This window comes from Protopterus annectens, chromosome 16.part0, assembly GCF_019279795.1.
Source record: "Protopterus annectens isolate FY-2018-M chromosome 16.part0, PAN1.0, whole genome shotgun sequence".
Taxonomy (NCBI): domain Eukaryota; kingdom Metazoa; phylum Chordata; order Ceratodontiformes; family Protopteridae; genus Protopterus; species Protopterus annectens.
The window spans coordinates 873265746-873285053 of record NC_056750.1 but is presented as its reverse complement, the minus strand read 5'-3'; the positions used below and the strand labels follow the sequence as shown (position 1 = coordinate 873285053).

General features: G+C 40.7%; 1 protein-coding gene across 1 annotated transcript in view; it reads left to right on the top strand.

Annotated features, from left to right (window-relative positions):
• The window catches only part of LOC122790465 (cilia- and flagella-associated protein 157-like), a 1902466-nt gene that overhangs the window by 1384996 nt on the left and 498162 nt on the right, over positions 1–19308 (top strand). The window contains exon 5 of the mRNA XM_044058010.1: positions 15781–15911. Within this exon, the coding sequence (XP_043913945.1) occupies positions 15781–15911 (131 nt within the window). The remainder of the gene's footprint in view (positions 1–15780; positions 15912–19308) is intronic.

Below are 19308 nucleotides of genomic sequence, written 5' to 3'. Positions count from 1 at the left end.
TGTCAGCGCAACCCTCGTAGGGGTCATCAATGAAATCCTAATCAGGAACTAAACTAGTTTATCAACCACAAGCTGTATCCTGCATAGCTCTGATCCATGAGCTTATGTCAGCGCAACCCTCGTAGGGGTCATCAATGAAATCCTCGTCAGGAACTAAACTAGTTTATCAACCACAAGCTGTATCCTGCATAGCTCTGATCCATGAGCTTATGTCAGCGCAACCCTCGTAGGGGTCATCAATGAAATCCTCGTCAGGAACTAAACTAGTTTATCAACCACAAGCTGTATCCTGCATAGCTCTGATCCATGAGCTTATGTCAGTGCAACAATATGCCATTCTTCCTCGGAATGGGATGTTGGTCATGCTGTGGTTTGTTCCATCACTCTGTTGGGTGTAATGCCTGTGCTTTTGTCTTGCCGTTACATTTTTTGTACAACTTGTACTACCATCTTCCATCAGAAGTGTGATGTTACCATTACAAATGTTGCATAAATGTCACATTCCCTCAATAATTAACAGACTTGGTCATGTATACACACAAACTTCCTTACACCCACACAATTTTTTCTTACAACATGAGCATACTTGCTTTTTTCTTATAAATTCATTTTCCATATATTTTTATTGTGAAATTTCTATACTAAATATTATTTGGAAGGTTGAAAATGGATTAAAAAAATAGACTTGACTTTCTACCTCTACTGTTTTGTGACAGTTGTTTGTTCAGTGGATGCTAGCTCACTAATCCTAAAAAACTCACGCAATGTATTTCTGAACATTGTTTAGATGCTGAATCTGTAAGATAACTGTGACTTGACACTGCATGAGAAACAAAAAGCTTAAATCAGGATTACATATTTTATGCTATGCAAAACAACAGGTTTAGAACGTCTGACTATAACATCTAGGATGTATTACGTTTTCAACCTTAAAAGAAAATAAATATGTATGAATGTACGTGGGGGAGTGACAGAGTAAACCTGTACTATAATATGCTTCATTTAAGCCACGCGTTTTAAAATGCGACAACATGTAAATTATATCACTTTAAACACAAAATCCTACCAAAACCACTGAACGAAGTTCAAATGAAATTTAAAGCACCAGCAATAACCCTGTTTGTGCTACTGACCACCTTGAAGAAATGTTTATCTTTGCATTTACTACACTAACACCGGAAACCAGTGAAACTGACTTTTGTCCACCAGCCCTCACTAACCTTTTTGTGCACAGCATAGAAGCAAAGCCATTGTTCTATCCTAGCTAATAAGTGAAAAATAAAATACATAGCTAGTACTCCATTAATCATCTCAAGGAAAAAAGGGTTTGAGCAGATTAACAGAAAAATTGTGATGCAGTCAAAGGCGAAGTGCAGACCTTGCAGTATGGGCTGTGGAGGGAGCAGGGGGACTTGGTTTTGAATGCTGTAGAGCACCGAGGGAGTTCTACACAGGTCAGTGAATACGGTAACGGTATTGGGAGGGGGCACTGGGGAAACAGAGAAGTTGGTTACATTTCCTATAGAAGGGCTGCTGAGCATGCACACACAAAGGGTTAAGCAGTACAAAATGGCAGTCGCTACATTACACCTGTCATGAGAAATTAACAGATTTACTACACCGCATACAGGACGGGTAACCAATGCAACTAATAAAGTTTAGGTACAATGTCATGTCTGCTGATGACAAGGCATTTGGATTTGCACAGGAACACTGTTCTAAACATGTTGCTATTCTGTGATATGGGATGACTTACCGGCACAAAAAAGAAACAGTTCTTGGGCCAAATTGAACCTGAATGCAGTTAAATCAAGCCAAGGAAAATTCAAATGGGAACTCCAACCGCCAAACCAGTGTCTCTCTTAATGATCTCTCTGCAATCGGTGAGTGCGCAAATCAAATAGAGGGATCCAGCAGCAGGTACAATCTCCAAATATCAGGAACAAAAGGGAAATACCTGCTGCTGGAACCTCTATTTATTGGGGAAAAACAAAAGAAAATAAAGTTGGGGGTGGAGTTGTTAGGGAAGTGGTGGCTTGGATTGCAAGAATCCGATTGGCTGCCACCACTTGCTTTGTCAACAACTTTAAAATGGGATTTTTGACTAAAAGTTTAATGAGACCTTAATGTAAAAACATGCTAAATCGTAACTATATAAGGTACATTATAAGCTCAGCTATGATTTCAGCATGTTTTACATTAAGCTGTGCTACAAATCTGCACTGAAGTTTCTCTCGCTTGTGGAAGGCACTTGGGGGTAACAGCTTCTAATTGCTATCGTCTCATAGCGCGCTCGGATGTAAGCACAGAGGTGCTATGAGACGGTAGTCGGGGTTAATGAGTTAATACCCAACCCCAACAGTACACAGCTGGCACTCTCTCTGATGACCTTAGTGACCATCTACTAACCTATATCATAAAACATAAGGCAGGAAACCCCCACCAAACCAATAGGAAAAACTTTGACGCTCCTATTTTCCTAAATGAACTAAAAGCAGTTGACTGGTCAAAACTAAAAAAATCTACCACTAGAAGAGGCTATAGCTTACTTCAACACTAAATTCCTAAGCATCCTGGATTCCCATGCTCCAGCACGTATGATAAAATCTAGATCAAATACAGCACCATGGGTCACAAAGGATACCAAATCTAAAATCAAAACTAGAAACAAAGCCTGGGCCAGCTGGAGATCAACTAAAGCCCCATTTAACCATTTATAATATTGTCAACTCATGAATGATACAAAAAAATCTATTTTACTATACAAAAAAAGCTTTTACCAACATCTCTTACAAACACACCAAAACCACCCACAAACATTCTGGGCAGGCCTAAATCAACTTCTACATCCAGGTCACTCTACCACCCCAATCCCAGCTAACTACACCCATAGCTCCCCTGAGACCATAGCCGCCGCTTATAATAACTTTTTCATGGAAAAAGTACAATCCCTAGCAAATCAACACAAACCTAAACCACACCCCTAACCAACTCACCAATCACCCCCAGTTTAGCTTCCAACCGATATCCAATAGTTTTATCAAAACACTTATAAAAAAACTGAAACCTACTGCCCTCGCTGCTGACCTCCTCCCTGCAGAATGCCTACAAATAGAGGTAGATGCCATTGCATATCTCATATCTATCCTAATCAACAGAACCTTATCCGAAAGTGCTATCCCCTCCCTCTGGAAAATATCCCACGTCATCCCACTCCACAAAGGTGGAAGTTCTACAGACATATCCAACTATAGACCCATTGCCATTCTTTCCCTACAAGCCAAAATAATGGAGAAATGTGTACACAAGCAACTAATGCAATACCTTACATAGAATAACTTACTATCCAACTCCCAGCATGACTTCAGGCCAAACCACAGCACCACCTTGGCCCTCCTTACACCATAAACCATAATAGAAATCACAATAGGCTATCCTCCGCCCTCTTTCTTGACCTGTCAAAAGCCCTCGACATGGTCAGCCATGACCTTCTCATTATCTCTCTCAAATCTATTTCCTCAATCAGCCTGCAGTCCGGTGGTTCCAGTCTGACCTGACTGGCAGCACGCACTCCGGTGGTTCCAGTCCTACCTGACTGGCAGCACGCAGTCCGGTGGTTCCAGTCCTACCTGACTGGCAGCACGCAGTCCGGTGGTTCCAGTCCTACCTGACTGGCAGCACGCAGTCCGGTGGTTCCAGTCCTACCTGACTGGCAGCACGCAGTCCGGTGGTTCCAGTCCTACCTGACTGGCAGCCCGCAGTCCGGTGGTTCCAGTCCTACCTGACTGGCAGCCCGCAGTCCGGTGGTTCCAGTCCTACCTGACTGGCAGCATGCAGTCCAGTGGTTCCAGTCCTACCTGACTGGCAGCACGCAGTCCAGTGGTTCCAGTCCTACCTGACTGGTAGGCAACAGGCAGTATTATGGCAGGGCAAATTGTCCAGCCAGCTACCTCTCACACTTGGTGTCCTTCAAGGGTCCATACTAGGCCCACTACTCTTCTCTATTTTTATCAACAACCTTCACACTGCTATCCCTAAAGCTACCTGCATTCAATGTGCAGATGATTCCACTCTGATCTGCTCAGCCGCCTTCCCACCCGAACTGCAAACCCTAACCCAAAATACATTCAACACTATTGAGAACTGGCTCACTAACCAACGCCTACTGCTGAACCCCAATAAAACTAAATGCCTACTCTTCACTCCCACTAGCAGATCTGCCACACTTTCATTTTCTGTCACGTCTAACAATGGTGCCACTATCTCCCCAGATCAACACACTAAGCTCCTAGGGGTTATCATAGACAATAATCTTAAACTTGACCTACAGGTCAACAAAACCATACAGACCATCATTAAGAAGCTTGGATCACTGTATAGAAACAAAACATTTTTAACCCCACTGGCTAGGACTGCAATCGCCCGATCACACCTACTCTCTACTCTTCTATATGCCTCGCCGGTACTCTCAAACCTTAACAAATCTGAGCCAGGTAAGCTGTCCCATAGCTACAACCATATTGCCAGATTTGCCACTGGCTCCAATTGCAGAACCCACCAATGCTAGAACCTGAAACAACTAGAGTGGCTAGAACTGCCCAGTCTAATTCAATTCAATCAACTCTTAATAGCACACAAAATTTTGTACCACCCTGAGGATACCCCCTCACTTATAAATTTCATTAAGCCCTATAGCAACTTGAGATCCATGCAGTCAGCCAACAAACTACTTGTCCAAACCCACAATGCTAATAATGTTGCTGGTGAATCCCTGTTTGCCAACTTTGTTGGCAAAACCTGGAATTCGTTGCCAAACTATATAACCCTACAGTCCTCTATAGGTCTATTCAAAAATAACCTCAAGTAGTATCTCAAAATGAACTGGCTTTGCCCATGTACCAACCCTGATTAAGTTAAATACTGAAAGGATAATCTCTAACTATCGTACAGGTAACTACTTTACCAAGCTCTGTATGTCTCCTGCCTTTAATTGTGTCTGACCATGTGAATTGTGTGTCCCTATTAGGGAACACCACAAACCATTGTAGATAATCACTTTGTTTTTATTCTTTGTTGTATACTTTGTTTTATACTTTTAAATGTTATCTATGTAATTTTGTCTATTTGGAGCTTTTCTTCCCGGGCCTCCGCTGAAAATGGACATATATTCAGTCGGACTATCCTGGTAAACAAATGTTAAATAAATAAATAGTCTGGAATTCATAGGTGGTCATCTGGACACTGTCAGTCAGATAGCCTGGTTGAATCCAGACACTGAGGTCACAGGTGAATCCAGACACTGAGGTCACAGGTCAGGAAAATAATTCAAAATTCTTCTCTTCTAGCATGACTAATTTTACAAACATTAGGATCCATGACAACTGCTATCACCCTCATTCCTCTGACCAGGTTTCACTGGTGAATACCTTAATGGACCCTATCAATCCAATGGTCCATTCTTCAGCATTCTTTAACCACTCCAGTCAAGATCACACAGGCATTGTCTTTGATGGATTCATTTGAATGAAGTCTAGGAAGGTCATCCATTTGTTCTCCCCCTAACTGTGGCCATGGTGACCCTGGACACCTCTCAACTGGGGGGGGGGGGTGTCAGAATTTGGGAAGTACAGTCCAAAATATGTGGTCCCCAGAGACCAAGAGGCATATCAGTGTCCTGTAAATGAGAGCAGTTCTCCTAGCATTGCAGGCCCTTCAAGATGCTCTCCCATCCGGGACAGTAGCCATTCAGACAGACAATGTCAGTGGTCTGGTACATAAACAAACAGGAAGGAACCAAGTCTTATCCACTTTGTCAAGAAGCAATGAGAGTGTGACAATAGGTGAGCTCTTCCTATCACTTTCTAATAGTAATGCACATTCTGGGGAATATGACTGCAGACAAACGAACCAGGTCCATTCTGATGCCTCATGAGTGGTCTTTCAGTGTCAAAGTGGCAGAGAGAATTTTCATTTGATGGGGGTCAGCCATGCTGTGATGTGTTTGCGTCTCTCATAAATAACAAGTGCAGCAGTTTCTTTGCTCTGATCCCTCCAATGGGGGAGTCACCAAGAGATGCTCTAGTCTATGATTGACTCCCCCAGTCTCCTTTATGTGTATCCACTGCTGCCTCTCATTCCCAAATTTACAGAAAGCATTCTGGTTGAAGAGCACAATAATCTTCATTGCCTCCTCCATTTGGTTCCCCTTCCTCTGGCCTTACTTTCTACATGCTCCCTGGATACTAGATCCAACTGTAGACCTCCTGTCTCACCCAGCAGAGATGACTCATCCAGACTTACCAGGCCTCAAACTGACCACATGGTTTCTCCAATTCCATTGCTTGCCAGACGGCCCAGACTATCTTCCCCCATCTATCATATCTTGTTATCTTCTCAAAAAGCTTCTACTAGAAGGATTTACAAAAGGAAATGGAAGGGATTTGGATTTTGGTGCCTTAACAAGGATCTGGACCCCCTTTCAGCACCTGTACTGTCTGTTCTTGAATTTTTACTTACATTGTCAATGCTTTTTTGACTATTAAAGTATATTTGGTTGCCATTTCTAACTTCCACCCGGGTGAAAATAACTCTACCTTAGCTTCTTCTAAACTATGTAAAGCCTTTCTTAAGGAAACCTTTTTACTTAGACCCCACTTAAAGGATCCTACTGTTCCTTGGGATTTAACTATTGTACTTCAGACTTTAACCCAGACTTCCTTTGAACCATCAACCAGGGCAGATCTAAAAATTTGTCTTGGAAAACCATGTTTCTAGTTGCTATCACCTCATATAGATGCGTGATCTCCAGACTCCATCTTCTAAACTTCCTTACTTGATTTTCCACAATACGGGTGCACTTGCGGACCAGCTGAACCTTTTTTGCCTAAAGTAGCTTATGAGTCCAACATAAACCAGGTCATTAATCTCCCAGTTTTCTTTCCAAACTTTTCACTTAAGATGGAGTATATGCTACATCTACTTGATGTATATAGACAACTTTGCTTTTATCTCTATAGAACCAAAGACTTCATGAAATCTAACCAGCTGTTTGTTTCCATCTCTCTTAACAGATTGGGCAGACCAGTTTCTGAAGTTATACTGTCCAAATGGTAAACTGATTGTATCTCCTTTGTCTATAGTAAAAAAGATTGTCCTTACCTAAGCTTCCTAGAACTCACCCCATGAGGTCTATAGCAGTCTCTTGAGTTACATGGCTTGGTAACATATCTAAATACGATTGTAAATTCTTTTTTATAAGGCTCGTTGCTCCTACTACTGTTGGAACTGTCTAGGTATCTTTCTTCCATATTGCTCTCATTTCTACCTGCAAATCCTGATATTTTATGAATTTGTCTCTCTGTACGCAAGACACTGTAGTTACTGGGTGTAATGATTTCAGTGATCAGTGCTACTTTTGTCTTCTTTTCTTTGACCACTATATCCTGTTTTCTAACATCTATCTTTTGATCTGTTGGTTATGGATGATCCCATGTAATGTAGAATTCATCATTTCCTATGATGCTTTGTGACTCGTGTTTCCAGTGTTTTTCAGCCACTTCGATACTATAATGTTTGCACAATTGTCAGTGCAGCAGTCTTGCCACATTATTATGCATTTCAGTATACAGTCTTTCTGCCATTAGTGTGTCACAACCAGCAACAAGGTGTGCAACTGTTTCCAATTCTGTTTTACAAAACCTACATTTATCTTTTTCTCACATGTTCAATGAACTTTGTAAACCAACGTGTATGTAGCCCACTGTCTTGTGCCTCCAATATTAACCTTTCATCTCTTGGTTTAAATTCACCTCTCCTTAACCATTCCTGCATTTCTTCCTGATCAACATGAGGTTCTTCCAGAAGTTTTCTATACTTGCAACTATATTTATGCATTCTCCGTATTTCTTGCCTTCTCATCTGGTCATTCACCTTATAGTCTTTCTTTTGTTTTACGGCACATTCAGTTGCCGCCTGATTTTTATCTACTTGTGGTTTGATTTCCATTCCTGCTTGACACCGATATGCTTCTGCTGGCCTAAGCAGGGAAGTCATATTAGATTTATTCTCATGTTTCAAACCTTTTACTACATTTGGGTCTTGTGAGGTCAGAAGACATGTGTGGAGTCCCATGATTGCAGATCTATACATATAATCAGTTTCAAGGAGGCCCATCCCTCCTTCAGAGTGGGGAATATAAAATTTTGGTATGCAGTGATTTTTTTAAATCATCCTTCTTGTTTTCCTATCTAATCTATCCAACACCTTTTGAGGTCAGTCAATCACTCCAAAACTGTAAGTTAGGACAGGAAGAGCAAGTTGTTTTTTATAGCTTGGATTTTGTTCCTAGATGTCAACACTGTTTTCAGGATTAATTTAAGTCTTCTAAAGTACTCCTTACTAAGTTTTATTCACATTTGTTCATGTTTTATTGTTGATCCTTCATCAATTCCCAAATATTTATGCAATCCCTCTTGCTGAAGTTCTTTTATATCACATTCTTATCTCAAACTGATGATGTGAAGTTGTTCTATCTCGCCGTTCATTCTTACTGATGGGTTCGGAGCTGATCCCTCAGCTCCGAGTCGGCCTACTACAAAGCTTGAGGTCTTCAAATAGCTCGAGGCCAAGTCCCTATCCCATGATGGACTTAGAGTTACCCCAGATCTAGCTTTTCGCTGCAACAGATCGGAGGTTCTCGCTAACTCGGGCCAGTAAAAACCTTACTTTTCATTATATTTCAACTATTGTTGATATTTCTTCTAAAAAATAGTTAGTTAGTTAAGCTCTTACAGCTTTCTGTGTAGTTTCCCTTTCCCTTCTGCGCCTTTTTTCATAGCTTAAAATTTGGCCTTGTTTTTTCTTAGGCCTATTTAAAGTTCTGAGTAAAATAATTGCTTTAACAGTGACTTTCTGTCACTTTTTTCTTAGAAATAGTTAGTATTTAGTATTGTGTGCTTAGGTAGTGACCTTTTGTCACAGCTTAGAATTTAGATAAGGTTTAGTTTATGTGAAATAGCAGCTGTCTTTATTTCTATAGTCTGCTTAGCATAAATACTTGTGTGTATTTTAATATTGTGTGCTTTTAGACAGTGTTTTCCATCACAATTTTATATTTTATCTGTATTTGGATACATATTTGTGTGTGTGTGTGTGTGTGTGTGTGTGTGTGTGTGTGTGTGTGTGTGTGTGTGTGTGTGAGTGAGTGACTTTAGCTTGTATTTTCTAAGGGCTTTTTTGACAGTAGTTTGTTTGATACTGTGTTTGGTAAGATATGGCTGACCAAGATAAACATCTACGTCAGGATTTAAAAAATGCCCCAAGTTTGGCCAAAAAATGTCTGTCACTGACAGTCTTGTCAACTGTGTGTATTGTTTAGGAGCATTACATTTACAAGATAGCTGCTCCATATGCCATTCTTTCTCTTCCAGGGTTCTTCATGAGCAAAAGAAGTTGTTGATTGATAGAGGTTTGCTGAAACCCCTTTTCCAAGAAGCTTTGAGTGACCAGGATGGATCTCAAAGTCTTCTAAGACTTATGAGACTAAGAAAAACAAAACGTCTTTGACGTCAGCTCCACAGACATCGGAGCTGACCGTTTTATCTTTTCGGTGCCGGTCCCCAGTCCTGGAACTGGTATCCAAAATACCCAAGTCTCCTTTATTACAGTCGGTACCACCTTCGATCCATTCATCTCAGTCTTCTATTAGCCTTTTAGATATGGATGTGGATCGTGTGGTGCAGAAGCTTTTACAGGCACTGGCCTTTGCAAAATTTTTATTGGCTCCGACCCAAGCAGCTTCGGTGCCGAAGACCCTTATGCCGCTACAACTCTTCCTCATCCGAGCCATACTGGTCCTTCGGAGCTGGAAGAGATGGACATGTTGACCGTGGAGCCTTCGGGGCCGACACCTGCTCCAGAGTTTTCAGCTCCATTTACTCTGATGTCCTTGGTGCCGATCGAGGACTCTAGGAGCCGACACTCTCTGTTCGGGTCCGGGGAGGATAGTCGGACTGACTTGTCAGTTCCGACTCTGCCTCTCGGAGCTTCAGCACGAATTAGCTCAGCTCCTACCTCTGGCTTGGACCCACTGTCCCAGTGCTAGGGGATATCGACGGTTTCCTCGGATCTGTCGGTTTCTTCACATTGGACCAGGGGTGCCTTCAAAGCCATGAAGAGAGTTATGTCTACTAAGACATCCTTGACCTCAGGTCCAGCTTCTTCCTCCCCTAAAGCACCTGTGTCTGCTTCTGCTTCACAGATCCTGGCCAAGCGTAGAGACCCAGAGCCTCAGAAAGCCCCATTGGGTGGTCCATGCTCTTCCAATACCTCACCAGAAGCTCCCACTGATGAGGTTCCCAGGAAGAGAGTTTGTAAGAGGAAACATCTAGATTCCCCTCAGGAATCCCTAACATCTGATACTGACTTGGATGAATGAGAAGGGTCCCCACGGTCCTCCTCTGAGGATATCTCTTTTGCTGAGATACTAGAAATCCTTAGGCAGAGGGGTGACTGGCAGTCCACAAATCCTACCGAAGACAAGTCTGTTCTCCTGAAGGCTTTTGGGTCTCAGCCCTCCACCTCTTGGGTGTCTCTGCCTTTTGATGAGCTTATGCAGCTGGTCTCACGAAGGGCGTGGGACTCTCTGGACACCATGGAGCCTGTCCATAGGAGGCCTAATAAGTTTATCTCTGCTCCCCAAGACAAATCTTTTCTAACCAAGGGTGTGCCAGTTGATGCCATGGTGATGGCAGCAGCCACCAAAAAGGAAATGTCAGAAACTTCCTCTTCTATCCATCCTCCTAACAGAATCTCCAGAATCATGGATAGATATGGGAAGCACACTTTTAGTTCAGTGACTTTTGCACTCTGTTTGCTCAACTACATAACCCATTTCACGAGACTACAAATAGATCTTAAAGAGGTGGGAGATACTCTTCTGGGTACAGTAGCTGCAGGAGCTTCAGACAAAGTTCCTCCCAGCTTGCTACCCTCAACTCTATTGTTAACTCGTCCATGCACCTCATTTCTTATGCAGCTGATGGAATGAGTAGGGCAGTGGGTACAGGAATTGCTCTTAAGAGATACTCCTGGATGCGCTTGTGTTCCTTCGTGGAGCCCTTCAAGTTATCCTTTGTGAATACCCCTTTTGAGGGCTCGTCTCTTTTCGGGCCCAAAGTTAAGAAAACTTTGAACAGGTGTGAGTAGAAAGGAAAGACTGTGTCTGCCGTCGGAGTCTGTTTTTCACCCCTACCAGACCCTATCCCAAGGGTTAAAGGGGAGGCAAAATGTGGTTCTGAAAAGTCCAAGGAGCCATTCAGGACACACATGGTGAACCCCCTTCAAGGGGCAGAGGTGGGGGCAATAATGGAAGACGCTGCCCTCGAGAGTCCGCAAAGCCAGGGAAAAATCTCTTCTTTGGGAAGCCCTACCAGCGCTCCTGAAAGGAGGCCCAACTGTCCTACTCTGGAGGCAGTTGGGGGTCTCTTATCTTTGTACCCAGATGCCTAGCTAAAATTAACAAATGACAACTGGGTACAAAGTATCATTTCCAGAGGGTACTTCATTCCTTTCGCCACACCCCCTCCACCGACAAGGAAAATCCCAAATCTTCCACCCAGTTACAGGGAGCAGGCAACAGTAGAGGTCCAAATGTTGCTAAGAACAAGAGTCATCCAGCCAGTCCCAGCAGACCAGATAGGATCCGGAACTTACTCAAGATTCTTTTTAGTTCCAAAAAAGACAGGGGACTGGAGATCTATATTGGACCTCAGCAGACTAAACAAATCTGTCAAGAAAGAGAAGTTTCAGATGGTCACACTTCAGTCAATGCTTCCCTTTTTAGGGAAAGACAGTTGGATGTGCTCGATAGATCTCCAGGATGTGTACTACCACATAAAAATGACTAGACCATCCAGGGATCATCTGCACGTGTACTACCACATAAGAATGGCTAAACCATCCAGGGATCATCTGCGCTTCCGGCTAGGAGTCAATCATTACCAGTTTCAAGCCCTGCCCTTTGGTCTCACTACAGCCCCTAGAGTGTTCACCAAATGCATGGCAGTGGTCACGGCTCACCTGAGACGTTTAGGATTCCAGGTGTTTCCGTACCTAGACGATTGGCTCCTCACCGCCACCACCAGGCATCAACTCATTCAAGCAAGGGACTCCATTCTGTCATTCTGCAGTCAGCTGGGCATTACAATAGACTCAGAAAAATCTGCCTTGTCACCATCGCAATATACCGTTTTTATCAGAGCAGAACTGGACACCACCATGCTAAGACTTTCAGTAGAACAAGTCTTACTACTCCGTCAGCAGATCCACAGTCTGATATCCAAAGACAAGGCTCCAGCATCAGAAGTTCTAAAACTGTTAGGTTTGATGGCAGCTGCAATTCTGGCCGTACTGCTAGGTCGCATGCACATGCTGATACTACAGTGGCTGCTGTTCACTCAATGTTCTTACCAAGAGCTCCCCATGTCTCACCTGATAATGATCACAAACTCTTGCAAAAAGGATCTTCAGTGGTGGGTGACCTCACTTCATGTCACGATAGGTCATCCCTTTGTTTTATCCCCATCAGCAGCCACAGTGACCACGGATGCATCACTGATAGGGTGGGGTGGGGGGGCATTTTCAGGGAAGGACAGCCCAAGGCACATGGACCTATCAAGAGACACATGAAAAAGAAATATACACATCAAAATTCATTGTAATCTAATATTCATCACAAAATACAAATTAAGGTTAAAACCTCTAAAAACAATCTTTCATATTCGTACAAGCACCTAAGATGTTTATCATCTCAATGGTTTATTGTCTATTATACAATGACCCCCCATTAAATATTCAAAAACGAACATGCTGATTGGTCAGCATGCACGTTGTAAATCAGAGTTATAGTAATGGAAGAAGGTCCGGTCGCCCGGACTTTTTCCATTACTATAACTCTTTTTTCACACTGTTTCGCTGGTAGTTCTGATGTACTGCACATGTGTATGCCTACGCAGTACATCAGAACTGTGGGCAAAGTCAACGGAGAAAGCAAGATCTCCGTTGCTTTTTACAAACTGTTTTCGCTATGTTAAATGGGTTTAACATAGCGAGACAGCTTTAAAAAAAGCAATGGAGATTCTCCGTTGCTTTTTTAAAGCTGTCTCGCTATGTTAAACTCCTTTAACATAGCAAGACAGTTTGTAAAAAGCAACTGAGATCTTGCTTTCTCCATTGCTTTTGCCCACAGTTCTGATGTACTGCGTAGGCATACACATGTGCAGTACATCAGAACTACCGCAGAATACCAGACAGCTGCGGAAGAGCAGCAAGGAGGCATTATACAATGCCATTATTTAAGAAAAGTAATTATTTTTTTTCTTAAATAATGTCATTATAATAGCAATAACCCACTTCTGGGTGTGGGTAATGCTGGAATTACGCACGGTTGGCTTTGTTTGGCCAGTCAGGCTTCGCCCTCATGGCCAAACCACGCCAACCGTGGGTAAATCCAGCATTACCCACACCCAGGCATGGGTTATTGCTATAATAGCTAAGTGCCTTCAATTCTAAACAACAGATAAGGATGTGGAATCACTGAGACTATAAGGACCTGTGGCATTGGTCTTTAAGTTGCCACTCAAGTTCCTTACATTCCAGCTATACCTTCCAGGGACCACCCCTGGGGTCCTGGTCCACAACATCCACAATGAAAAAAACAAATTCATGTCCTTCATGGTTTTGGATGTGTTTACAGAGGGCATTACTAGGGTCATGTTTTTTTTTTTTGACATCTTCAATGCTCGTAAATCCTTTCTTTCAATGCTCTTTCAGTTTTACTGAAATAAAAAGAGGTGCATTTTCTACATGAAGCAATATATACTACCCTCTTGGTGTCCCAATTACAGTGCTCTGAACTTGTGATTTTCCCAAACCCTTGAACCATAATGGAATCACCCTCTGGGGACACCTACCACACCACATTTCTTCCTTCTTGTAGGGTTTGAGGGTTTCTTTGTCATTTCTAAATAATTCTTACTATTACGATCCCTCCTATAAATAACTATGCATTCCGTGCCCATCCCCCCATATGCAGAACATTCCAGTTGTTTCTAATTGCATTCCTTATGCCTATGGCATCTACATTATATGCAAGAATTAGTCCTTTGTCAAAATTCTGGTTGTTTTTGTGCCTTGACAATCCAGAGCCTAAAAGACTTGAAGAATCTGTTGGCTCTTTTCTGGTAAACTTCCTTGAAAATCCCTTTACGAATTCCCTGTTTAATAGCATGGACCTTAGTTTTTCACTTTATATAGAAACGTTTCCATAGCAGATATCATCCTGGCTAGTTTCACCAGATGACCTTTAACCAGGGCTTTCTTTTATTGGTGGGGAGGTGACAACTATCACAATGCAGGAGAGAATTAGAATACATTGGTATCCTATATAAATTTGAAATAAAGCATTTATTCACTTGGTCAACCTTAATTTTAACATCTAGGTAACAAATGATTTTAAGGGTGAAACTTTAGAATTCAGTGGAGTTATTGATAGAGTTATAAATTCACCCAGTCTGTAGTCAGTGTCCCTCCAAAAAAAGAAAACTATATCTTCTAGAAAACATACATATAGGGTCCAACTACCCTCAGAACTGGAACTGAGTACATAATTCTACTCCCAATGTCTATCGAACAATGTTAGCAAAAATGGAGGCATAAGCAGTCCCCATTGCTACTCCGTTTTTTGTTTAAAAATGCACCCCTCGAATCATGTAAAATTGTTGTCTAAGATGATTTCTGTAAGGGTTGTTACCACCCCAATAGTACCACTACTAAGCATACTGTTCTGACTAAGATATTGTGCGAACCATTCCATCCAACAATCATGAGGGATAACTGAAAATCAGAGTAGCAGTGGAGCTGCTTGAGCCCCCATTTTTTGCTAACATTTTTCTGGTATATTCTAGCATATTGGGAAAAGAATTGTGTATTTGATTCCAGTTTTGAGGGTCGTTGGACCCTATACAAATGTTTTCTAGATGATATAGTTATATGTGGAAGGACAGTGACAGTAGTCTGGTCAAGTTTTTTTAACTACATCAATAACTCCACAGAACTGAAGCCACTAAGCTATTAGACATAAACCATTGAGATAGTAAACATCTTAGGTGCTTGTATGAATATGAAAAAATGTTTTTAGAGTTTGTAACCTTAATTTGGATTTTGTGATGAAGGTTAAGTTGCAATGGATTTTGTTGTGTATTTTCTATGGGGTACTTTTTAGTAATGTAATGTGAATTTAAATGGTCCTGTTTCTTAAAATTTCTAATTGACTAATTGAGCACATGGCCCATGGGCATTGTTTTTAGTTGGGTATTTATACAATGAATTCAAGAGGAGGTTTTTTTTTTTACTCTGAAGAAATCCTGAAGCATTAGAGGGATGAAAACACGGTGTGCCTAATGAATGTTTATTTTTCAATCACTTTGCTTATTTTACTGGAGACTTTTTTGTATTTCCTCGTTTTGAGATTTATTTGGTAATTCAGCACTTTCTTACCACTGGCCCAGACACTGTTTTTGGTTCTACAGATCTGAAGGGAGTTCTGCTAACACGGCAAGCACAGAGCAGCAATGGCAAGGATAATAATAATAAATATTTATTCTGTTATCGACAACGTTTTGCGTTCTCTACTGCTGTTCAGTGAGCTGGTATTGTTATGTTGATGTAGGGCTAACATGCTTCCTTGTGTTACACTGAATGGCTGTGCTTGTCTATTTGCAGGTGATCCAAATGCTAACAGAAAAGTGTAAACAGCAGCAGATAAAGATGGATGAATATGAAACTAGAAATGAACATTTCCTGAAAGTAGATAATGACTATTGTAAACTGCAGAAACAACATGATATTGACAGGTAAAGTACATTAACATCCATTCCATGTACACAAAGATTATAAAGTAATAGAAGCAAAATATCATAATTAATGTTTTTTTTTTTTTTTTTTAGAAAGTAACCCCAAGTTAAGAATTCATCAGAGTGGGTGCATGTAGCCATTGCACTTATTGTTAGGGATAAAAGTTAACGTTTACTGAAAGGATGTCAGCTGTTTTTCACAACTGGGGGAGGAAATGAGTTAAGAAAACAACAGACAGAAATGAGTCTAAGTGGGAAAACATGTTGTTCCGTGCACTATAATATGGGTAACCATAATTTTAGATTAGTTAATGCTTGTGGGGCAGCTGCTTCTATATGGAGGTGTAAACTTCATTTTTTGAAAATGTACATCGTTTTATGTCCTAACTTCAAAGGAAATTTGGGGACACTAAATTTTTATTTTTTTTTCTTGTTTGTTTCCACTGAACCACACATACTTTAAAAGAATTAGCTGCCAAACATTTGTATATGCGGGTAAACCAAGAGATGGAAATGCACATTTAAAAGAACCATCATGTATTATAGGTGGGAGTAAGCTTTCTATCATAATGAAAACTCTATCTATATTATCATGGGAGGTAAGCAGCCTTACAGGTATAGAAAACAAAGAGCACTGAATTGCACTGGGAAATGTAGGGTGCAAATAGCAGTGCTGCAGGAAATGCATTAGGAAAAAAATGGGCATGTGACTTTGACAAAAAATGATTTCTGGATGGATATTGGACAGAATGTAAGGGATAAAGGAAAGGCGGAGTAACGATACTGATTACGACAGGAGCTCTAATAAAGGAAAGGCGGAGTAACGATACTGATTACGACAGGAGCTCTAATAAAGGAAAGGCGGAGTAACGATACTGATTACGACAGGAGCTCTAATAAAGGAAAGGCGGAGTAACGATACTGATTACGACAGGAGCTCTAATAAAGGAAAGGCAGAGTAACAATACTGATTACGGCAGGAGCTCTAATAAAGGAAAGGCGGAGTAACGATACTGATTACGACAGGAGCTCTAATAAAGGAAAGGCGGAGTAACGATACTGATTACGACATGAGCTCTAATAAAGGAATGGCGGAGTAACGATACTGATTACGACAGGAGCTCTAATAAAGGAAAGGCAGAGTAACGATACTGATTACGGCAGGAGCTCTAATAAAGGAAAGGCGGAGTAACGATACTGATTACGACAGGAGCTCTAATAAAGGAAAGGCGGAGTAACGATACTGATTACGACAGGAGCTCTAATAAAGGAAAGGCGGAGTAACGATACTGATTACGACAGGAGCTCTAATAGTGATGGAAGAGGACAAGGAGACAGTACAGGCAGACTTGTGCTAAAACAGGTCTACTGGTGTGGAAGAAGGATTACACATTATCCAACATGCCATTCATCGTACTGTTCATAGTCAGATTGCGCTACAGTGAAGATCAGAAAATTTGCCCTGTCCTCACTGTAGTACGTTCTTAGAGATGGTATATATAATTAGTAGGGGCACGGGGGTGCAGCCTCCCCATGAGTGAATTCGATGAACAGCATTTTTGATGTGTTATTCGGTTAACTGACTTTTCAATGATGTAATGTAGACTCGTACTGGCATGAATTTATATTCCACTGAAAACCAACAAAGCAACTAAGAAACTAAAAGCACCAAAGCATGGCAGAGAGAGCTAGCTTCTTAAGCCAAAATAAAAAGGCTACGAATACTTAAAGTCATTTAACAATACAGTAAAAACAAAACCTTAGATAAAATGTACACCAAATGATAAGCGCTTTCGTCCTGTTAAAATCACAAAACTTCTTCATATGGTTGACTTTCAGCAACTTTCAATTAAAATACCAAATGATAATACTCACCTGATCTAATATAAATACTTAGTGACATGAGCATCTTTAACAAAAAAGTTAGATGATCACAATGCCTGCCAATGTAAAATATTTCCAACCCATTAAAAGATCTTTAACAAAATTTAAAAAATCTACCATTAAAAAATCTACATAAAGATTTAAGTTTTAAAATATTCTAAATAGATATTGTGTCATTAAGTCCTGGCCAGTGATCCACATTCAAGGCCAGTTGCCAATGTAGTTCTTTGGCTTCCAGGAAGAGATGCCAAAGGCCACCCCTAGAGTTTTTAACCACTTGCTCTATCACTATAAATTTAAAGGAGTGCTCTGTGAATTTGGTTATATGTTTAGCCAAGGCACTGGTAAGCTTTTTACTATGGATTTCATATAAATGTGCATACATCCATTCTTATAACGTTCGCTCAGTTTTACTAATACAAAAACAAAAGCAAGCTTGGCATAATGCAGCATAGACAACTCTAGTATTGCAGCAGTCACATTTCCCCTTAATTGGGTTAGTTTTTCATTTAATCTTAAAAGAACAGCCAGTATGTATCCATTTACATAATTTACATCTATGACACTTACTCATGTGCTTGACCTCATATTGTTTCCTTATCACATGATGTGACCTTGTAAAAGGCTACAAACACGTAAAGCCATTTAATAACACAGTAAAAAACAATGGCTTTAAGTACTCGTAGACTTTGCTGTGCTTTGGTGTTTTTAATGTAATTATATTCCACCAAAAACTGCTATTATGGAGCTTAAGAAAATTTTGGGAGAAATAACCAGCTTTCAGCAGGAAATAGTCTTTGTGGGTAATGACTAGAACTTGATTTGAAATAGTGAGGGTTTATCAGGGGGACCAAGAAGTGAAAATAAAACGGAAGAGGGTAGATTTCAGAATAAATAAATGAGAATATTTGTACAAAAGCTGTGAGTTTGGTATTAGGAACTCAGAATTTACATATTATTCCCCAAGGTACATTAATTGGCAAACATGGATAGAAATTATACTTCAAAGGAGCATGTGTATTTAATTGAAAGCTTTAACACACAGACAATAACTGTTTCAGATTTTGCAGTAATAAAAACTAAGATAAAGGTACAGGATGATAAGGTAAAAATGAGACACTAGTGCTTTCCTATCTACCTATTAAAAAGGTGAATTTAACGAATAGGTTGTGAAAATTATTTGAGAATTATTATAGAAGAAAGACATTTCTTTAGAAGGGATAGCTAGTGAGTCAAATGAAATGAAAATAGAGGTTAAAATAAGGTAGAAATAAAAGTGAGATATTAAGACATTATAGGAAATATTTAGAAGGGATAACAAAAGTTAAAGTATTGCAGAATAGGGGGGTCTCATCTAACAAGAAGAAGAGCAACTTCAAAGTGCTACAGGGAAAATAAGGGAGTATTTAGGGAATATTCACATATTTAGAATGACTGTTAAGCAACTATTTTTTGAAAACATCTCCAGAGCACAAAAGCTTTTAAAACAATGACAGCATAAAACAGGAAGGGG